Source organism: Oncorhynchus tshawytscha, linkage group LG32, assembly GCF_018296145.1.
Source record: "Oncorhynchus tshawytscha isolate Ot180627B linkage group LG32, Otsh_v2.0, whole genome shotgun sequence".
Taxonomy (NCBI): domain Eukaryota; kingdom Metazoa; phylum Chordata; class Actinopteri; order Salmoniformes; family Salmonidae; genus Oncorhynchus; species Oncorhynchus tshawytscha.
The window spans coordinates 13,848,235-13,866,836 of record NC_056460.1 but is presented as its reverse complement, the minus strand read 5'-3'; the positions used below and the strand labels follow the sequence as shown (position 1 = coordinate 13,866,836).

The 18,602-nt window shown below is 41.4% G+C and overlaps 1 protein-coding gene across 1 annotated transcript in view; it reads left to right on the top strand.

Moving 5' to 3' along the window:
• sorcs3 (sortilin related VPS10 domain containing receptor 3) overlaps nucleotides 1-18,178 on the top strand; it is a 200,644-nt gene extending 182,466 nt beyond the window's left edge. The window contains exons 19-27 of the mRNA XM_024401532.1: nucleotides 72-258; nucleotides 2,945-3,078; nucleotides 3,799-3,922; nucleotides 4,367-4,479; nucleotides 13,140-13,271; nucleotides 13,549-13,648; nucleotides 15,238-15,343; nucleotides 16,503-16,663; nucleotides 17,368-18,178. Coding sequence (XP_024257300.1) covers nucleotides 72-258; nucleotides 2,945-3,078; nucleotides 3,799-3,922; nucleotides 4,367-4,479; nucleotides 13,140-13,271; nucleotides 13,549-13,648; nucleotides 15,238-15,343; nucleotides 16,503-16,663; nucleotides 17,368-17,426 — 1,116 coding nt within the window. The 3' untranslated portion in view covers nucleotides 17,427-18,178. The remainder of the gene's footprint in view (nucleotides 1-71; nucleotides 259-2,944; nucleotides 3,079-3,798; nucleotides 3,923-4,366; nucleotides 4,480-13,139; nucleotides 13,272-13,548; nucleotides 13,649-15,237; nucleotides 15,344-16,502; nucleotides 16,664-17,367) is intronic.
• The last annotated feature ends 424 nt before the right edge of the window (nucleotides 18,179-18,602 follow it).

The following is an 18,602-nucleotide window of genomic DNA, read 5'->3' as shown; positions in this document are numbered from 1 at the left end:
TATTTCTTTCTTTCTTGCTATCTTTCTTTCTTCATCTTTAGTCCTTACTTGAGACTTTACTTGCTTTCCAGGGTGACTCAATGAGAACCAACATCCAACTGGATTTCGGAGATGGCACGGCAGTCTCCTACTCCAACCTGAGCTGGATCGAAGAGGGTATCAGACATGTTTACAAGATGGCTGGGATATTCCGTGTCTCAGCCTTGGCGGAGAACACCCTGGGATTTGATACTACCACCTTGTACCTCCATGTTACGTGTACGTCACCTCTAGACATTCATCTATTTTGTCAGGGATATTCAATTCCCGCCATTGAGGAATGAAGTACTTCTGGTTTTAGTTTATACTGTACCTGGTAGATAATTGGTCAGTTATTGTGACATCGGCCATTGATTGACCAGAGTGGTCACTCATCTGGTGACCCTGCTCTGAATCAGTCCCTGATTGGAGGGAAAGGATAGAAAACAATAGTGCTGTGGTTCTCAAGGATCATAATCGAATATCTCTGCCTCACATTTCTCTGTAAATAACCACCTTACTAAATATACAGCAGTGTACAATGGAGCCAGTTAAAGACAAATACCAGAATGCTCTGCACATAGTACAGCACTTTGATGCTCTCTCGCTCTTGTCATCTTGTAATGAACAAGCCAGCCAAATGTCAAGTAAATAATAGTGACAAATATAACATGCTCATGTCTAAAAGGCATCAAGTATTACCCAGCTCTTTGAAGTGCTGTGTTTGAATTGCCACCTCGTCTCCTGATTTGAAAAGTGAGGCTTTAGTCAATTACTGGTGCCATTTAAGTGCTGTCTCTAGTCGCCACAACACTTTCAATCAGTGTACTTTGATATTTTTGATGTCATTGATTTTGCTGGTGTTTTTTTCTCCATGGTTTGGTACAAATTATTATACTTAAAAAAAAGTTGTACCCCTTTTTCTCCCCAATGTTGTGATATCCAATTGGTAGTTGCAGTCTCGCCACATCATTGGAACTCCCGTACCGACTCTGGAGAGGCGAAGGTCGGGATCCGTACATTCTTCAAAATAATACCCTTCCAAGCCACACTACTTCTTGACACACTACTTGCTTAACCCGGAAGCCAGCCGCACCAATGTGTCGGAGGAAACAACGTCCACCTGGTGACCGCAGTCAGATTGCAGGCGCCCGGTCCGCCACAAGGAGTCTCTAGAGCGCGATTGGACAAGGACCTTGTCCAAACCTTCCCCTAACCCGGATGACTGTTCACCACCTCATGGGTCTCCCGGAACCGGCCGGCTGCGACAAAGCCTGGGATCGAATACGGGTCTGTATTGACACATCAAGCACTGTGGTGCAGTGCCTCAGACCTCTGCACTCGGGGGGCTGTTTGGCACATTTTGAGGTAATTTACAGGGGAGAGAGAGTGCAGATGATGCTTTAAGCAATGTGCCAATCACGATGCCACCATCATTTTCAAATTGGAATATTTTTAACACCCGACACAGATTAGGGAGCCTGACCAAATGCCTCACATCACACACACACACACAACACACACACACACACACACACACACACACACACACACACACACACACACACACACACACACACACACACACACACACACACACACACGCACACACACATGCACATAGACACAAACCTAAAAGATGGAGACACACAGATACGCACACTTTCTTTCTCTGTCACACACATCACAAACATACACAGACACTAACACTCACACATGCATACACTGCATGCTTTGAAAGCTAGGATAAAGATAAAGATTAGTCTCAGTTAAAGAGGATAAGAGTTAACAGAAGCCCAGGCGGAGATGTACAAGCCTGAACGCCGAGTCACACCACTGTCATCCGGAATAATACTGTTAAAATACTGTGTTATATCTCTCCGCTATAGGAACCTTCACTACTTAGATCACTGTAATGCCACGTACACCCACGTCAGCTGCTATTGTGGTCTCTGCATGGCAGACCACAGTATTACTCACAAGGTATCACCTCAAAAACAGGATAATGCCAACGTGTTTTAAGTCGAGAATAAATCTTGTTCTTCAACTAAATTCCATCAAAACTATAAAAAATTATGACAGTTATGACATTTGTTGAGGAAGTTTTCATTCACCTTCCCTTTTCAGCTAAAGTAGTCTTACTGAGAAGAAGATCCCACACACCACCCCAGTGATAATGATAGTGATACTGGCAAGCTCAGTGTGAGAGATCTTCTTTTCTCTAATTCTTCATTTAAGAAGGTTGCTATTTATTTTTTCCCACGCACCTGTAAAATTAATCTCCGGATGTGCCAGTGCTTTTCATATTTAAACCAAAAAAGTATCTAAAAATAATATTTCCATGTGCTAATGCTTTTCCTATTGTAAAATAGGCAGTCTCAAGCAATGTCCTTGTAATTACAATCATATATGGATTCTGAATCATTCAATACTGAGTCTGAATCATCCAATGCTGAGTCTGAATCATCCAATATGGAGTCTGAATCATCCAATACTCACTCTGAATCGTCCAATACTGAGTCTGAATCATCCAATGCTGAGTCTGAATCATCCAATACTGAGTCTGAATCATCCAATACTGAGTCTGAATCATCCAATGCTGAATATGAATCATCCAATACTGAGTCTGAATCATCCAATGCTGAATATGAATCATCCAATACTGAATATGAATCATCCAATGCTGAATATGAATCATCCAATACTGAATATGAATCATCCAATACTGAGTCTGAATCATCCAATGCTGAATATGAACCATCCAATACTGAATATTAATCATCCAATACTGAGTCTGAATCATCCAATGCTGAATATGAATCATCCAATACTGAGTCTGAATCATCCAATACTGAGTCTGAATCATCCAATGCTGAATATGAATCATCCAATACTGAATATGAATCATCCTCTGTGTTTGTATCAGGTCCTGTGGAACATGTCCAGCTGCTGGCTCCGTTTGTGGCCATCAAGAACAAGGCAGTAAACCTAACAGCAGTGGTGTGGCCCGTCCACTCCAGGACCGTCACCTACTTCTGGTGGCTGGGGAACAACACTGAGGTAAATTAGACTTAAAACACTTGGTGTACAGAGAAGAGGGCCTAGAACCGAGCTCTGTGGGACTCCAGTGTTGTGTATAGTATACAGTATATGTGGGTTACCAACTATACAACTTTTTTGACACTATTCAAAAGGGGTCTTACCCTATAATATACTGTACATGTACTGCAGTTGTGGCTGGTGTCACTGTAACTAAATCAGAGGACAGGCTTATTGTCATGGCTGAAACAGAAACCAATTGAACAGCATCGAACACATCAAAGACCTGGTTTTCATTTCAGTTCCATTCCATTTCAGCCATTATTATGAGCTGTCCTCCCTTCAGTAGCCTCCACTGATGTATATATGGGTTATACATGATGTCTATGGTATTACATACATTGACCTCTTCTATTAATGAAGACGACTATGATAGAGGCGGAGCAGTCTCTGATCTTATATTTTGTTCAGACAGCTTATTAGTATGTCATAAGTTATGACCTTAGCTGCATTGGTTCTAGGTATTATGGGGAGGATGTGTTTTGTAGGGTTTTATTCAAGTCAGATGCTCCGACTACTCTAAGTGAGAAGTTGTTATCATCTGGAATGGATTTCTTTCATGTTCTGGGGTTTTAGCCGCAAGGTTTTAAAGGTTTTAAAGGTTTAAAGGTTTTAGGTGAAGGGATTATGACATGATCAAAGTGTGATCATCCATTTTGTCCATGTTCCCTCTTCCTCCAGCCGGTGATCAGCTTAGACGGGAGCATCTCGTACACCTTCACCAGCGAGGGAATGAACACGGTTACGGTCCAAGTGTCTTCAGCCAACACCATACTGCAAGACACCAAGACGATAGCAGTCCAAGGTTCTCTCTCTCTCTCTCTCTCGGATCACCCTAATCAAATTATTCTACTTAATGTAATGCCAATTAGCACATCTAGCAGGCATCTCACTTGGTATGCAACTTTTGAGTGTACTTTACATTTGAATATGTCCGGATATATGCGAAAGGGGACATTACCCCAATTATCTAAGAAATCACTTAGCAAGCAATCATCTCCTCTTGTCAAACCATGAGCACATGCATACTGTGCCCACACACTCACACACACCAACATCCCTGTCAGCTTTCCCACCCATCAGAAGACAGAGGAGGAGGAGGGACACAACCAGAACAAAGGACAGTGGGGAATGAGGAGGATACCTTGAGAATAATGCACCTAGATCAGGGGCTGAATTGACGGTCTGTTTCTGTTTCTCCCCTGGGCCTCTCTCTCTCTCTCTCTCTCTCTCTCTCTCTTTCTGACAGAGTTCTTCAAATCTCTGCTTTTATCTTTCTCCCCTAATCTGGACGAGTACAACCCTGATGTCCCCGAGTGGAGACAGGATGTGGGGAGAGTCATTAAGAAGGCTCTGCTCCAAGTAAGCGTGAATTCCTTCCTCTCTCATTCTCCCTCTCTCTGGTCTCTTTCTATCCACTCAGACGCTTTGGCGTTTGCCCTCGGGCTGTCCTGTGATTCGTTTTCACACAGGTGTGAGAGGCTCGGCATCTTCTTCCCCCCTCGAGGCAGCTTGATGAGCCCTAACAACTTATTTTCAGAAGTCGGAGCAATGAAATGCGTTCTTCTGAATTAGCCTGGAATGAAGGAGATCTTAGGCATTACTATGACATTGGATGTGCATAGTATCTGCGGAGGAGAGCTAGAGCTGATATGTCATAGTTAAGTGTGTTACTCTTCCACTTCGTGTGTTGGTTTAGGCCTATAGTGTGAGACTTGTGGTCTCTCAGTGTTTTCACCATCTCCACAGTTGATTTGATATGAGAGGCGCCTCAGGCGAGCTAGGCTGAGGAGGGAGCTACTGTGATATGGGTCAAAGTGAGGCTTTGTGAGGGATAAAGTGCACTTTGTCACCTGGGAGTCACATATTATGTTCATGGCAATATAGTATAGCACCAGCCAATTGAATTGTGTTGAACTGAGGGGCTCACTCAGACATAGACAGCTATAGATCTAGCTTGAGCTATTAATTGCTAGCTTCAATAGACTGTTACAGCACCTCTTTTCATACAAAACGTTTTGTTATACAACCTTTTGGGACCTACATACATTATACGGTATCTATTGAGTTTATGAACACTAGTTCATGTGTCATATGCTCCTCCATATACAGTTTAATCCTATCAAACCATCCCTCCTTTCATCTCTCTTACCCTTTCTCTAAAAGGAAATCATATTAAGGCCTATTCATCCATGTACTGCTAGAGTTGACATAGGGTTCATAGCCTAGATATTGTGCAACAACCGCCATACAAAGTGTTATTACAATTTTTCTCTTCATGTCTCTTTTGGTTTTCTGCGGTTCACGTTCAGTTCACCTTCAAGATGAAACATATTCCATCATGTCAAAGTAAACAACTCCCCACAATAAAGCAAAGATTGCTGAAAAACCGCAATTAATGTCAGGGTCCATTAAACTGCAGTGTTGCCGTGCTACGGTACAGCTCAATGGCTGACAATAGTGAGAGCAAGGCAGGGCTTTTGCTCCTCAGCTGATTTCAACCCACGGCTTATTAATAGAAGTTTGAATAGGGAGTTCAGTAATATCCCCCCCTGGTTTCACCACCACTTGTTAATTCACCACTCAGTGGGGTGCAAGAGGTGAACATGTCCTCTTTTTTCCCTAAGAGAGTGCACTTCTTCTGGGCATCCCTTTCTCGCTCTTTCCCCTCCTTCATTTCCTGGGTGACGACTGTACTTTACCTCACAGAATAAAATCATAGGTATAGGTGAATCATCATAACCTATTTATAACAATATTGTTGGAAATAATGCACTATTGGAAGGAGTTATGAAGATAGAATAACCCAGTATCGTCACGTTCACGACGAATGAAAAACAGAATCCACATCTTGGTGTGTTTACAATAGTAATTAATAATTGACCACTGTTTCATCTTATTTACTTAGCTTTGCATACAGTAAGATTGTGAGGAAGCCGCTCCAAAAATGTTTGCTGTTAATTAAAATATTAAAGCAACAAGATACAGTTCTAAAGAGGTGGTTTTACAACCATATTTGGGCTTGGACAAAGTTTCCTCCAAAACACTCACTCATTTGACTGTCTGACTTACCTTCTCTCCTCCCTTAACGCAGATCAGATTTTTCACTCCAGCCAATGAGTTTGGGGGCACAAAATGCCAGCGCTACCCAAGTACACAGAGCCAGACGAGTTTTTAGACTAATGAGTGATCGCAGAGAGAACAAATACAAGCTGAGTGTATTGATTTTTACAGGGGCTGTTGCATCATATCCCCTTCCCTCTACCATTCATACTATACCTCTTTCCCCTTATTGCAAGTCATTCCTTTCCTCTTTATTTGTCCACTACTTTGCTACTTAAATTGTGATTTTATTAAGGCTTGATAATTGATGTGCTTCAAATGTATGTAATTTGCCAGAAAAACATTAGTGGCTTTTAAAATGGACACTGATTGCTGGTTGGAACTCGTGCCTCGCTGGTAAATCCAAAGTGGATGAAGGCCATTATAAAAAAAAACATTTAGTAGTAGCTATTTTGAAGAGGTGGAGAAACAGTTGTTTGGCAAGATGTACTTTTCCCATCAAAAAAGAAATACACTTTTACGAAAACATGGAGTTTGAGATTGGATTGAAAAAGGATAACACTTTATTTGACACCTAGGGTCATAACACATTAGGACACGGTCATAACCATGTCATAGTAGGTCATAACAGCTGAAACAACTTGTCATAAACTGTCATTATATGTTCATAACATTATCATGGCACATATATTTAGCCTGTTATGACATATTGCGTTATTTTATGGCTGGTTAATACACCTACATAAGAGTGTCAAAACCCACAAAACCTACCACACAAAGCAAACCATTCCATTACACTGTAGCCTACTTGTAAACAGTAGGTTTATGTTCTATTACATTTTCTAAAATGTACCATATTAACTTGCAAACACACATTGATGTCAGACATGTACCTACCCCAATGCTCTGTTGCTCATGACTGGCATGAATGCAGGAGCAGATTTCAGGAGCAGGACAAGACACCATATTTGTGACTGATGACCAACATAAGGGCGTGTACGTAATAGACCTATTGTTACGGCTTTCTTCCATCGAAGGAGAGTCGGACCAAAATGCAGCGTGGTTAAATCGAGACATCTTTAATGACGATAAATACGAAACATACAAAAACAACAAACGGAAATGTGAAAACCTAATACAGCCTGTCTAGTGACAACTAACACAGAGACAGGAACAATCACCCACAAAACCCACAGTGAAACCCAGGCTACCTAAATATGGTTCCCAATCAGAGACAACGAGAATCACCTGACTCTGATTGAGAACCGCCTCAGGCAGCCATAGACTATGCTACACACCCCTACTCAGCCACAATCCCAATACCTACTAAAACCCCAATACAAAAACACAACACAAAATAAACCCATGTCACACCCTGGCCTGACCAAATAAATATAGAAAACACAAAATACTAAGACCAGGGCGTGACAGAACCCCCCCCCCCCAAGGTGCGGACTCCCGGCCGCACACTAAAACCCATAGGGGAGGGTCCGGGTGGGTGTCTGTCCATGGTGGCGGCTCCGGCTCGGGAAGTGGATCCCACTCCAACCAAGTCTTAGTCCCCCTGTAACGCGTCCTTTGATTGGCGACCCTCGCCGCCGACCTTGGCCTAATAACCCTCACCAAGGACCCCACTGGACTGAGGGGCAGCTCGGGACTGAGGTGGAAGCTCGGGACTGAGGGGAAGCTCGGGACTGAGAGGAAGCTCGGGACTGAGGGGAAGCTCGGGACTGAGGGGTAGCTCGGGACTGAGGGGTAGCTTGGGACTGAGGGGAAGCTCAGCATTGGGGGGGAAGCTCAGCATTGGGGGGAAGCCCAGCACTGAGGGGAAGCCCAGCACTGAGGGGAAGCCCAGCACTGAGGGGAAGCCCAGCACTGAGGGGAAGCTCAGCAATGAGAGGAAGCTCAGGCAGGTAGTTGGATCCGGCAGATCCTGGCTGACTGGCGGATCTGGAAGAGTCTGGCTGACTGGCAGATCTGGAAGAGTCTGGTTGACTGGCAGGTCTGGAAGAGTCAGGCTGACTGGCAGATCTGGAAGAGTCAGGCTGACTGGCAGATCTGGAAGAGTCTGGCTGACTGGCAGATCTGGAAGAGTCTGGCTGACTGGCAGATCTGGAAGAGTCTGTCTGACTGGCAGATCTGAAAGAGTCTGGCTGACTGGCAGATCTGGAAGAGTCTGGCTGACTGGCGGATCCTGGCAGACTGACGAATCTGGCTGCTCCATGTAGACTGGCAGCTCTGGCTGCTCCATGCAGACTGACAGCTCTGGCTGCTCCATGCAGACTGACAGCTCTGGCTGCTCCATGCAGGCTGGCAGCTCAGGCTGCTCCATGCAGGCTGGCAGCTCAGGCTGCTCCATGCAGGCTGGCAGCTCAGGCTGCTCCATGCAGGCTGGCAGCTCTGGCTGCGCTGAACAGGCAGGAGACTCCAGCAGCGCTGTAGAGGAGGAAGGCTCTGGCAGCGCTGAACAGGCGGGAGACTCCGGCAGCGCAGGAGAGGAGGAAAGCTCTGGCTGCGCTGAACAGGCGGGAGGCTCTGGCAGCGCTGGAGAGGAGGAAGGCTCTGATAGCGCTAAACAGGCGGGAGACTCCGACAGCGCTGGAGAGGAGAAAGGCTCTGACAGCGCTAAACAGGCGAGGCGCACTGAAGGCCTGGTGCGTGGTGCTGGAACTGGTGGTACTGGACCGAGGACACGCACAGGAAGCCTGGTGCGGGGAGCTGCCACCGGAGGACTGGTGTGTGAAGGTGGCACAGGATGGACCGGACCGTGAAGGTGTACTGGAGAGCCTGAGAGCGGGGCTGGCACAGGACGTGCAAGGCTAGGTAGGTACACAGGAGGCCTAGTGCGTGAGGCTGGCACAATTTTCACCAGCCGACTAACACGCACCTCAGGACGAGTATGGAGCGCTGACCCAGGTGCCATCAAATCCCCGACTCGCTCCGTCGGACGAATATCGTACCTAAAGCACCAAACTAGCAACTCCCTCATTACTCTCTCCTCCAATTTCCCCATTAACTCCTTCACAGTCTCTGCTTCGCTCACCTCTAACACCGGCTCTGGTTCTGGTCTCCTCCTTGGCTCCTCACTATAAACAGGGAGAGTTGGCTCAGGTCTGACTCCTGACTCTGCCACTCTCTCCCTGAGCCCCCCCCCAATACATTTTTGGGGCTGACTCTCGGTCTTCCGTCCGCGCCGCCATGCTTGCTTCGCCAACTCCATTCTCCGATAACCTGCTTCGCACTGCTCCCGCGAATCCCAGGCAGGCTCCAGCACTTTCTCTGGGTCAACAGCCCACCTGTCTATCTCCTCCCAAGTAGTGTAGTCCCGATATTGTTGCTCCTGCTGCCGCTGTTACTTCTCCTCATACCAGCGCCTCTCAGCTCTCGCCGCCTCCAGTTCTTCTTTGGGGCGGCGATATTCTCCAGGCTGATCCCAGGGTCCTTCCCCGAACAATTCATCCTCCCATGTCCATACCTCTCTTTGTTGCTTCTGCTGTCGCTGCCTGTCACCACGGTGCTTGGTCCAGTTGTGGTGGGTGATTATGTTACGGCTTTCTTCCGTCGAAGGAGAGTCGGACCAAAATGCAGCGTGGTTAAATCGAGACATCTTTAATGACGATAAATACGAAACATACAAAATCAACAAACGGAAATGTGAAAACCTAATACAGCCTGTCTAGTGACAACTAACACAGAGACAGGAACAATCACCCACAAAACCCACAGTGAAACCCAGGCTACCTAAATATGGTTCCCAATCAGAGACAATGAGAATCACCTGACTCTGATTGAGAACCGCCTCAGGCAGCCATAGACTATGCTAGACACCCCTACTCAGCCACAATCCCAATACCTACTAAAACCCCAATACAAAAACACAACACAAAATAAACCCATGTCACACCCTGGCCTGACCAAATAAATAGAAAACACAAAATACTAAGACCAGGGCGTGACACCTATCTGGCTAATTTGATTATGATGATCATAATGCTTCTTGACAGTGTCATGAAGTGTATTAGTCAGAGTAAAATAACACAGGATGTTAATAATACTTCTTGACAGTGTCATGAAGTGTATTAGTCAGAGTAAAATAACACAGGATGTTAATAATGCTTCTGGACAGTGTCATAAAGTGTATTTTCTTAGTACAAGTAAAGTAACACAGGATGGCCATAATGCTTCTGGACAGTGTCATGAAGTGTATTATTCAGAGTAAAATAACACAGGATGTTAATAATGCTTCTGGACAGTGTCATGAAGTGTATTAGTCAGAGTAAAATAACACAGGATGTTAATAATGCTTCTGGACAGTGTCATGAAGTGTATTAGTCAGAGTAAAATAACACAGGATGGCCATAATGCTTCTGGACAGTGTCATGAAGTGTATTAGTCAGAGTAAAATAACACAGGATGGCCATAATGCTTCTGGACAGTGTCATGAAGTGTATTATTCAGAGTAAAATAACACAGGATGTTAATAATGCTTCTGGACAGTGTCATGAAGTGTATTAGTCAGAGTAAAATAACACAGGATGTTAATAATGCTTCTGGACAGTGTCATGAAGTGTATTAGTCAGAGTAAAATAACACAGGATGGCCATAATGCTTCTGGACAGTGTCATGAAGTGTATTAGTCAGAGTAAAATAACACAGGATGGATGTATTTAATGTTAATAATGCTTAAGTGTATTTTTATTAGTCAGAGTAAAATAACACAGGATGTTAATAATGTGACAGTGTCATGAAGTGTATTAGTCAGAGTAAAATAACACAGGATGTTAATAATGCTTCTGGACAGTGTCATGAAGTGTATTAGTCAGAGTAAAATAACACAGGATGTTAATAATGCTTCTGGACAGTGTCATGAAGTGTATTAGTCAGAGTAAAATAACACAGGATTTTAATAATGCTTCTTGACAGTGTCATGAAGTGTATTAGTCAGAGTAAAATAACACAGGATGTTAATAATGCTTCTGGACAGTGTCATGAAGTGTATTAGTCAGAGTAAAATAACACAGGATGTTAATAATGCTTCTGGACAGTGTCATAAAGTGTATTTTCTTAGTACAAGTAAAGTAACACAGGATGGCCATAATGCTTCCGGACAGTGTCATGAAGTGTATTAGTCAGAGTAAAATAACACAGGATGTTAATAATGCTTCTGGACAGTGTCATGAAGTGTATTAGTCAGAGTAAAATAACACAGGATGTTAATAATGCTTCTGGACAGTGTCATGAAGTGTATTAGTCAGAGTAAAATAACACAGGATGTTAATAATGCTTCTGGACAGTGTCATGAAGTGTATTAGTCAGAGTAAAATAACACAGGATGTTAATAATGCTTCTGGACAGTGTCATGAAGTGTATTAGTCAGAGTAAAATAACACAGGATGTTAATAATGCTTCTGGACAGTGTCATAAAGTGTATTTTCTTAGTACAAGTAAAGTGACACAGGATGGCCATAATGCTTCATGACAATGCGTATTTTCCACAAGTTATTCCAAATTTGAGGAAAAAAATATATGACTGTAAAGAATTCATCACAACAACAACATCAAATGACTTAACTCTAAATTGTATTATTTATGTTACATTTTTTCCCTGCCAAGAAGCTTTATTTTTCCTTTTCCATTTTTCCACTGGGCTTCCCTTCCTGCTTCTCCTCTTCCAATGTATTAATGCTTGTGCCTGCAGTTAACAGTTCCAATAACTGGTAACGCTACATATACATCTTTAGAATGTTGTGAACAAGCAAACTTTGATTCCAAAATATGGAAGAAAATGTTGTTGTTGTAAGGGTAATAATATAAGCCAGATACGCATATCACATACATGACTGTCAGTCATAAGTTCCAAAGAGGGTGTTTGTCCTTCTCCTGCATTCATCCCAGTCATCAGCAACAGAGCATTGGGCTAGGCACATGTTTGACATCAATGTGGGCACAATTACAATGGTAGAAAAATGTTATATAGCATACTATCTACAAGTAGAATGGATTGGTTTGCCTTGTGTGGCAGGTTTTGTGGGCTTTAACACTCTTACATAGATGTCATAACCAGCCATAAAATATTGTAATATACAGTACCAGTCAAAAATTTGGACACCCCTACTCATTCAAGAGTTTTTCTTTATTTGATACTATTTTCTACATTGTAAAATAATAGTGAAGACATCAAAACTATAAAATAACACATATGGAATCATGAAGTAACCCCAAAAATTTTAAACAAATAAACAAATATTTTATATATGAGATTTTTTAAAGTAGTCAACCTTTGCCGTGATGACAGGGCTATTTTCTGTACATCACCCCTCCCTTGTCACAACACAACGGATTGGCTCAAACACATTATCTTTTAACAAGGCATTTAACCTCATGAAGCCGGTTGAGTGAATGCCAAGAGTGTGCGAAGCTGTCATCAAGGCAAAGGGTGGCTACTTTGAGGAATATAAAACCACAAATATATTTTGATTTGTTTAACACATTTTTGGTTACCACATAATTCCATATGTGTAATTTCATAGTTTGGAGGTATTCACTATTGTTCTACAATGTACTGTAGAAAATAGTCAAAATAAAGAAAAACCCTTGAATGAGTAGCCGTGTCCAACCTTTTGACTGGTACTGTACAGTACGTCACAACACGTCTAAATATATGTGTCATGACAGTGTTACGACAATGTTATGACAGGTTATGTCAACTGTTGACATATTATGACATGGTTATAACCGTGTCATAATGTGATATGATGCTAGGTGTTAAATGAATATAGCGTTGTATTGGTTATTAACACATGTTGGTCAAGCCCAAAGCTATTTCATTGTCCCCTCCCTCTACTTTGATTTCAAACATGTTAAATATGTATATAATCTAAGGGCAGTGTTTTTGACTGTAGACTAAGAATACCATACAAGTATGAACTTATTGTAACAGTACTGTCCATTGTCAACAGGTGTCAGACTTTCCCGAGGATCAGCTGTTGGTTGCAGTGTTTCCAGGTGTGCCAACGGCTGCTGAGCTCTTCCTGTTACCACACAAGAACCAATCAGAGGGCAGGAAAAAGAGCGAGGAGGAGCTAGAGCAGGTATGTGATAGTTAGATTGGACACTGACATTTTGAGTGTTATTGTAATTCTGTCATGGCATGTATGACAAATAGTTTCCAATCCTTCACACCAATTGACACAATAGGATAAATGCATTGTCATGGCTGAAATGAAATGACACACACACACGCATTAATTCTATGCGCCGAGTCCGACAATTGAGACAACTAAACCAATGTCGTGACGAAACAGCAAATATTATTAAAAGTGTGACAATTGTTTGACTAAATGATGCTTCGTTCATCTCCTTCAACAGATCTCTGAGATACTTGCTAGCGCTCTGAACCAGAATCTGGTGGAGTTTGAGCTAAAGCCAGGAGCAAGAGTAATAGTTTACATCACACAGCTAACTTTGGGTAAGGAAAGAAGTTAGTATCAAGATAATTACATAAATGAACTGTATGTACTGGCACGAGAAATCATTATTTTCTCTACATTTTTTGGGCTGTGCTTGTTTCTTTTTGTGATGTCATAAATGCAATGTAATTTACTGGCGCTAACGTCTTCATATTTGTGTAGCATAAACCAAACACATATTTTTTGGTTCTGGATTTAAAATGCCTTATATGTTTGTCACAATCTTGGGTGTATGAAGATTGGAGGAGGACGTGGGGGGAAAGGGGGGATGGATTTTATTTGAAGTGGAACTCCTTGAGGCAATTGATGTTTTATATCTGCCATCGAGACGACCCAAACATCTGTTCACTGTCTTTTACAGCCATCCAACCACAAAATGAGTGTTGCACTGAGTATAATTATGTTGATTGTTTAGTCCTTGAGAAAAGGATAAAAAAAGAGAAGTTTGGTTATAAATGCATGAGGAATTCAGAATCGCCTAAAAAATAATCAACAACATTACACCAGTTTGAGGATTGGCTCAGAATGAGACAAACAAATAACTACTCTTGGCTGCAATTAAAATCCTTTGCCAGCGTCCACCCAAAAACAACACAAATCCTCTTTCACATTGGAAAAGATTCTCAGTTGAAAGTATTGGAATGGATACAGAGCAGTAGTCCAGCCTTCTACTACAGTATATACTGTACATCTACAACACCACACTCACTACACCAGCTGGCTTCTTATATTAGAGTTGAGGGTTAAAGTTGGAAGTGCCCTTATGGAAAATCACATCATTTCACATAAAATTTAACTTTTTGGAACTCTTCACGTTTTTTCTGTAATGGTGGGAGTGGGGGTTGGAAAGGGGATTGCCAGGTTTGACAGGTCTAATAGTACATATTTTGATAGTTCTATTAGCCAAGTAATTCCAGTGAGAACACATAGCCTTGAGCTGGCCGACTGTGGCTTAAAGGACTAGGTATACACAAGCAGGTCTGCGGGTGCTGGACCATAAAGTGTGCGTGTGTGTGTGTTTGTGTGTCAAGGGTGTGTAATACCACAGAGAGAGGTGTTAAATAGTATAATCAGCACCACATACCCCCAGTTTATTCCACAGTAAGTGTTGCACTTTGTTTGTGACAGTTATTGATGTAAAAGGCTTGATTTAAACATAACTTGGCATTTACCTCTGAATATGAATGTTGCTATGCTTGTTTAAAGCAGATGGCTTTTAGTTGGAGAAAAGGCAACCATTGAGAAATAGTAATTACACGCTATCACAGCCTGGGACATTAAAAATGCACTATCATTGCCTTGGATCGACCCATAATACATAGCCAGATGTATTTACTTGAATCAACAAATGGATTAGAGTGAAGCATATGCATTGACTGTATGTATCCCTACTGTAGCAGACTGTTGTGATGCAAAATATACATCTCAACTGTACCCCATAGTTGTTATTAGTGACAAAATATTATACAGTATAGGATCCATATTGACAATGAAGCAGGAACATCTCCAAGGCATTCCCAGATTAGTCTTTATTGTGTTGCTCTGTTCTTGTTGTTTAATGATTGTCTTCCTCTACCCTCTGTTACAGCACCCTTGGTGGATTCCATGCCGAGACACAGCAGTTCAGCAATGCTGATGCTCCTATCAGTAGTATTCCTGGGTTTAGCAGTGTTTCTCATCTACAAATTCAAGAGGTATATACTGTACTGTGTGATTATATATTTGAACACTGTATCCCAGCACTGCTCTAATCACCTGTCATCGTCAGTAATAATGCATATTATAATAATATGCTAGATTGGTAGGGCATGCATCAATAATGAACTGAAGACGTTTCTTTAAAATAACTTTTCAAATTTCCTTTATACTGTAGATGGAGTAAACAGATTTTATAGTGATTTGGATGCATGGGGCACGTGTTGGAATCAGTTATGTTAAGAAAACTATCATTCAATTGCTTAATATGCTGTTGCCATACTTTGGCTGTTAGTAGCTGAATTATTAAAATGGTGAAAAAGTCTGCGTAAAATGCATCAATTATGGATATTGAAATTCCCGGATGAATCTAAAGAAGAAGCAGATTTATTGAAATGTCACACCCGACAAAGCAAAAACAATTAAGTAACAAAATGACTTGGAATTTGAAATAAATTGAAGTACTTCTAAATATTTTTCTGAGATTATGCAAAATGTACACTACCGTTCAAAAGTTTGGGGGTCACATAGAAATGTCCTCAACTAGTCTAAAGAAGGCCAGTTTTAGTGCTTCTTTAATCAGGACAACAGTTTTCAGCTGTGCTAACATAATTGCAAAAGGGTTTTCTAATGATCAATTAGCCTTTTAAAATGATAAACTTGGATTAGCTAACACAACGTGCCATTGGAACTCAGGAGTGATGGTTGCTGATAATGGGCCTCTGTACGCCCAAGTCAGCTGTTTCCAGCTTCAATAGTCATTTACAACATCAACCATGTCTACACTGTAATTCTGATCAATTTGATGTTATTTTAAATGGACACATATTTTTGTTGCTTTTCTTTCTAAAACAAGGACATTTCTAAGTGACCCCAAACTTTTGAAAGGTAGTGAATATAAATTAGGAGTACAGTCTTATATCGCTAAATTGATGTCATAATGGACATTTAATGATGTATAGATTAAGAATTTCTTAGTTAGATATCTAGTGGCTTCATGTTAACAGGGGGATTAGTATAGTTTTGTCAACATACCAACTCCGAACAAAAAGTGTAATATACATATTGGAGAAATGTTGCCAATGGGACAGATCATCATTGAATAGTCATTCCCTATTGTAACATGGCTGTTGTCTGTCTACATTTACCAATCTGCAGAAAAATCCCCTGGATTAACATATACGCGGAGGTGAACCAGGAGAAAGAGCAGGAGATGATCGGTTCAGTCAACCAGAGCGACAGCACGCCTAAGATCACCCTCAGTGAGTTCACTACGGCCAAAGAAGTAATGGAGAAGGAGATGGACACCAGGGTTAAACGTAAGATACATGGTCTGATAAATCATTTTTTAACAGCAAATTGCTAATTTGGATGAACTTTGGATGAACTATGAACTTCCAACAATATTACACATACATTGTCCAAATTAATTTTATTGGACTAGAACACATATGGGTCATATATCCATGTATAGAAATGTTGACTTTTGACCTGCAGTGTAGACAATACATAGTGTTTATAAAGTCTACATATAAAGTTTACATTGTTTCTTTACATGGAATTAACTGGTAGGAAAAAGGGAGGAGTAGAAAAAGGGAGGAGTAGAAAAAGGGAGGAGTAGAAAAAGGGAGGAGTAGAAAAAGGGAGGAGTAGAAAAAGGGAGGAGTAGAAAAAGGGAGGAGTAGAAAAGGGGAGGAGTAGAAAAAGGGAGGAGTAGAAAAAGGGAGGAGTAGAAAACTAGGAAACAAACGAAGCAACATTCTTTCCGCAATATTAAGCTGACCAACCCCTTAAGAAAATACAAAATAAAAAGGAAACAAATGAACCAATGGGTCAGCCACTAATGTCCCACACGTGAAACAACAGCTTAAGATCTTTTGATAAGACATTGTAATGAAACCCCAGTAATTAACAGGCAGTATCAGTGTCAAAGTAAGTATTTGTTTCACAGACATCAAAGCCTCTACTACCAGTGGACTAACCTATGTTGTTCTTATGTGTGTTTTTTCTCTCCCTACCCCAGGGCGAATTGGACATGCCTGCGAGAGCACAAGGGAGATTCCTAACTGTACTAGCGTGTAAAGCCAGGGAAGGAATGCAACACATGTGTACAGACAAAGTATTGCCATTTTGAGGGTTCTCTCTTTTTTGTTTTCTTTTGTAATTTCTCAAACACAACACCAATGTTAATAGTTTTCTAAGGGCCTGATTTATACTGATGTGCATGGGTGTCTTGCTTGATAGCATCTATGCGGCGAATCTGAAATCCACTCAACGAGACAAGTTTCAATTACAAGTACGAGCTTCTTAGGCCTACTGTTACGCAATTTGGGTTAAAAAGAAACGTTACATTTTCAGTCCGTAATTGTTTTATTTCATGGACTTTTTTCAAAGCCTTTATCAAAACCTATTAGGAGAGTCATGTACATTTCTTAATGTTTTACTTTTCATGAGGTATAAGAGTTTTTGTCTGTATGGGTCATCATGTCTAGGTCTCCGATCTAACAGGGAATATTATTGAAAATGTACCATATTATCTTTAGATATCAGTTATCACTCTGTATATACTATATGTATGTTTACTTTTCACACGCTTGTAGTAAAAGTACAATGCCAAACACAGGAGATCTAGTCATGGCCTGTCATCAGTTCTTAAAAGTGTGTTAAAAAGCAAGATGTTACTTATAGGAAGAGATCAACTTTTTTTTAAATGATGTCCTTGACTTGTGCATGTTATTATTAAGGACGAGATGTATGTGTTGTAGATAAGCAAGTTTTGTAAATAGTTATTTTCTATTCATTAAAAGAGCTCAGTCACTTTTACATACAGTATATATACAGACTCGCATATTCATCATTTGGTTGATTTATGGCTATACAATGTATCTGACTTGTACAAAGGGTTAACTGTTAAAGATGGGCATCATTTTCTAAATATCAAACCAGGTTAACACAACGCCACCCCTGCTTGAAATGAAGTAAAACACATAATTGGTGGTAATTTTTACCTGCATCTCAAGGTTAAACTCTTTGTAACAGACGACACTAGCCATAAACATCATGGGATTATTTCTAATGTTAGCCCTTTGAATGTAACGAGAAAAGTGGAATCAACCATTTACGATCCGTGGATATCATTTGTGTCTGATTCATCAAGATGATCCCACATTGTTGTCGATGTCAAATTGTTTTTACTGATGAGTATATTGTTCAAGGCCCTTCAGCGTGTCAAGGACAAGTATATTGGGGGTATTTTGC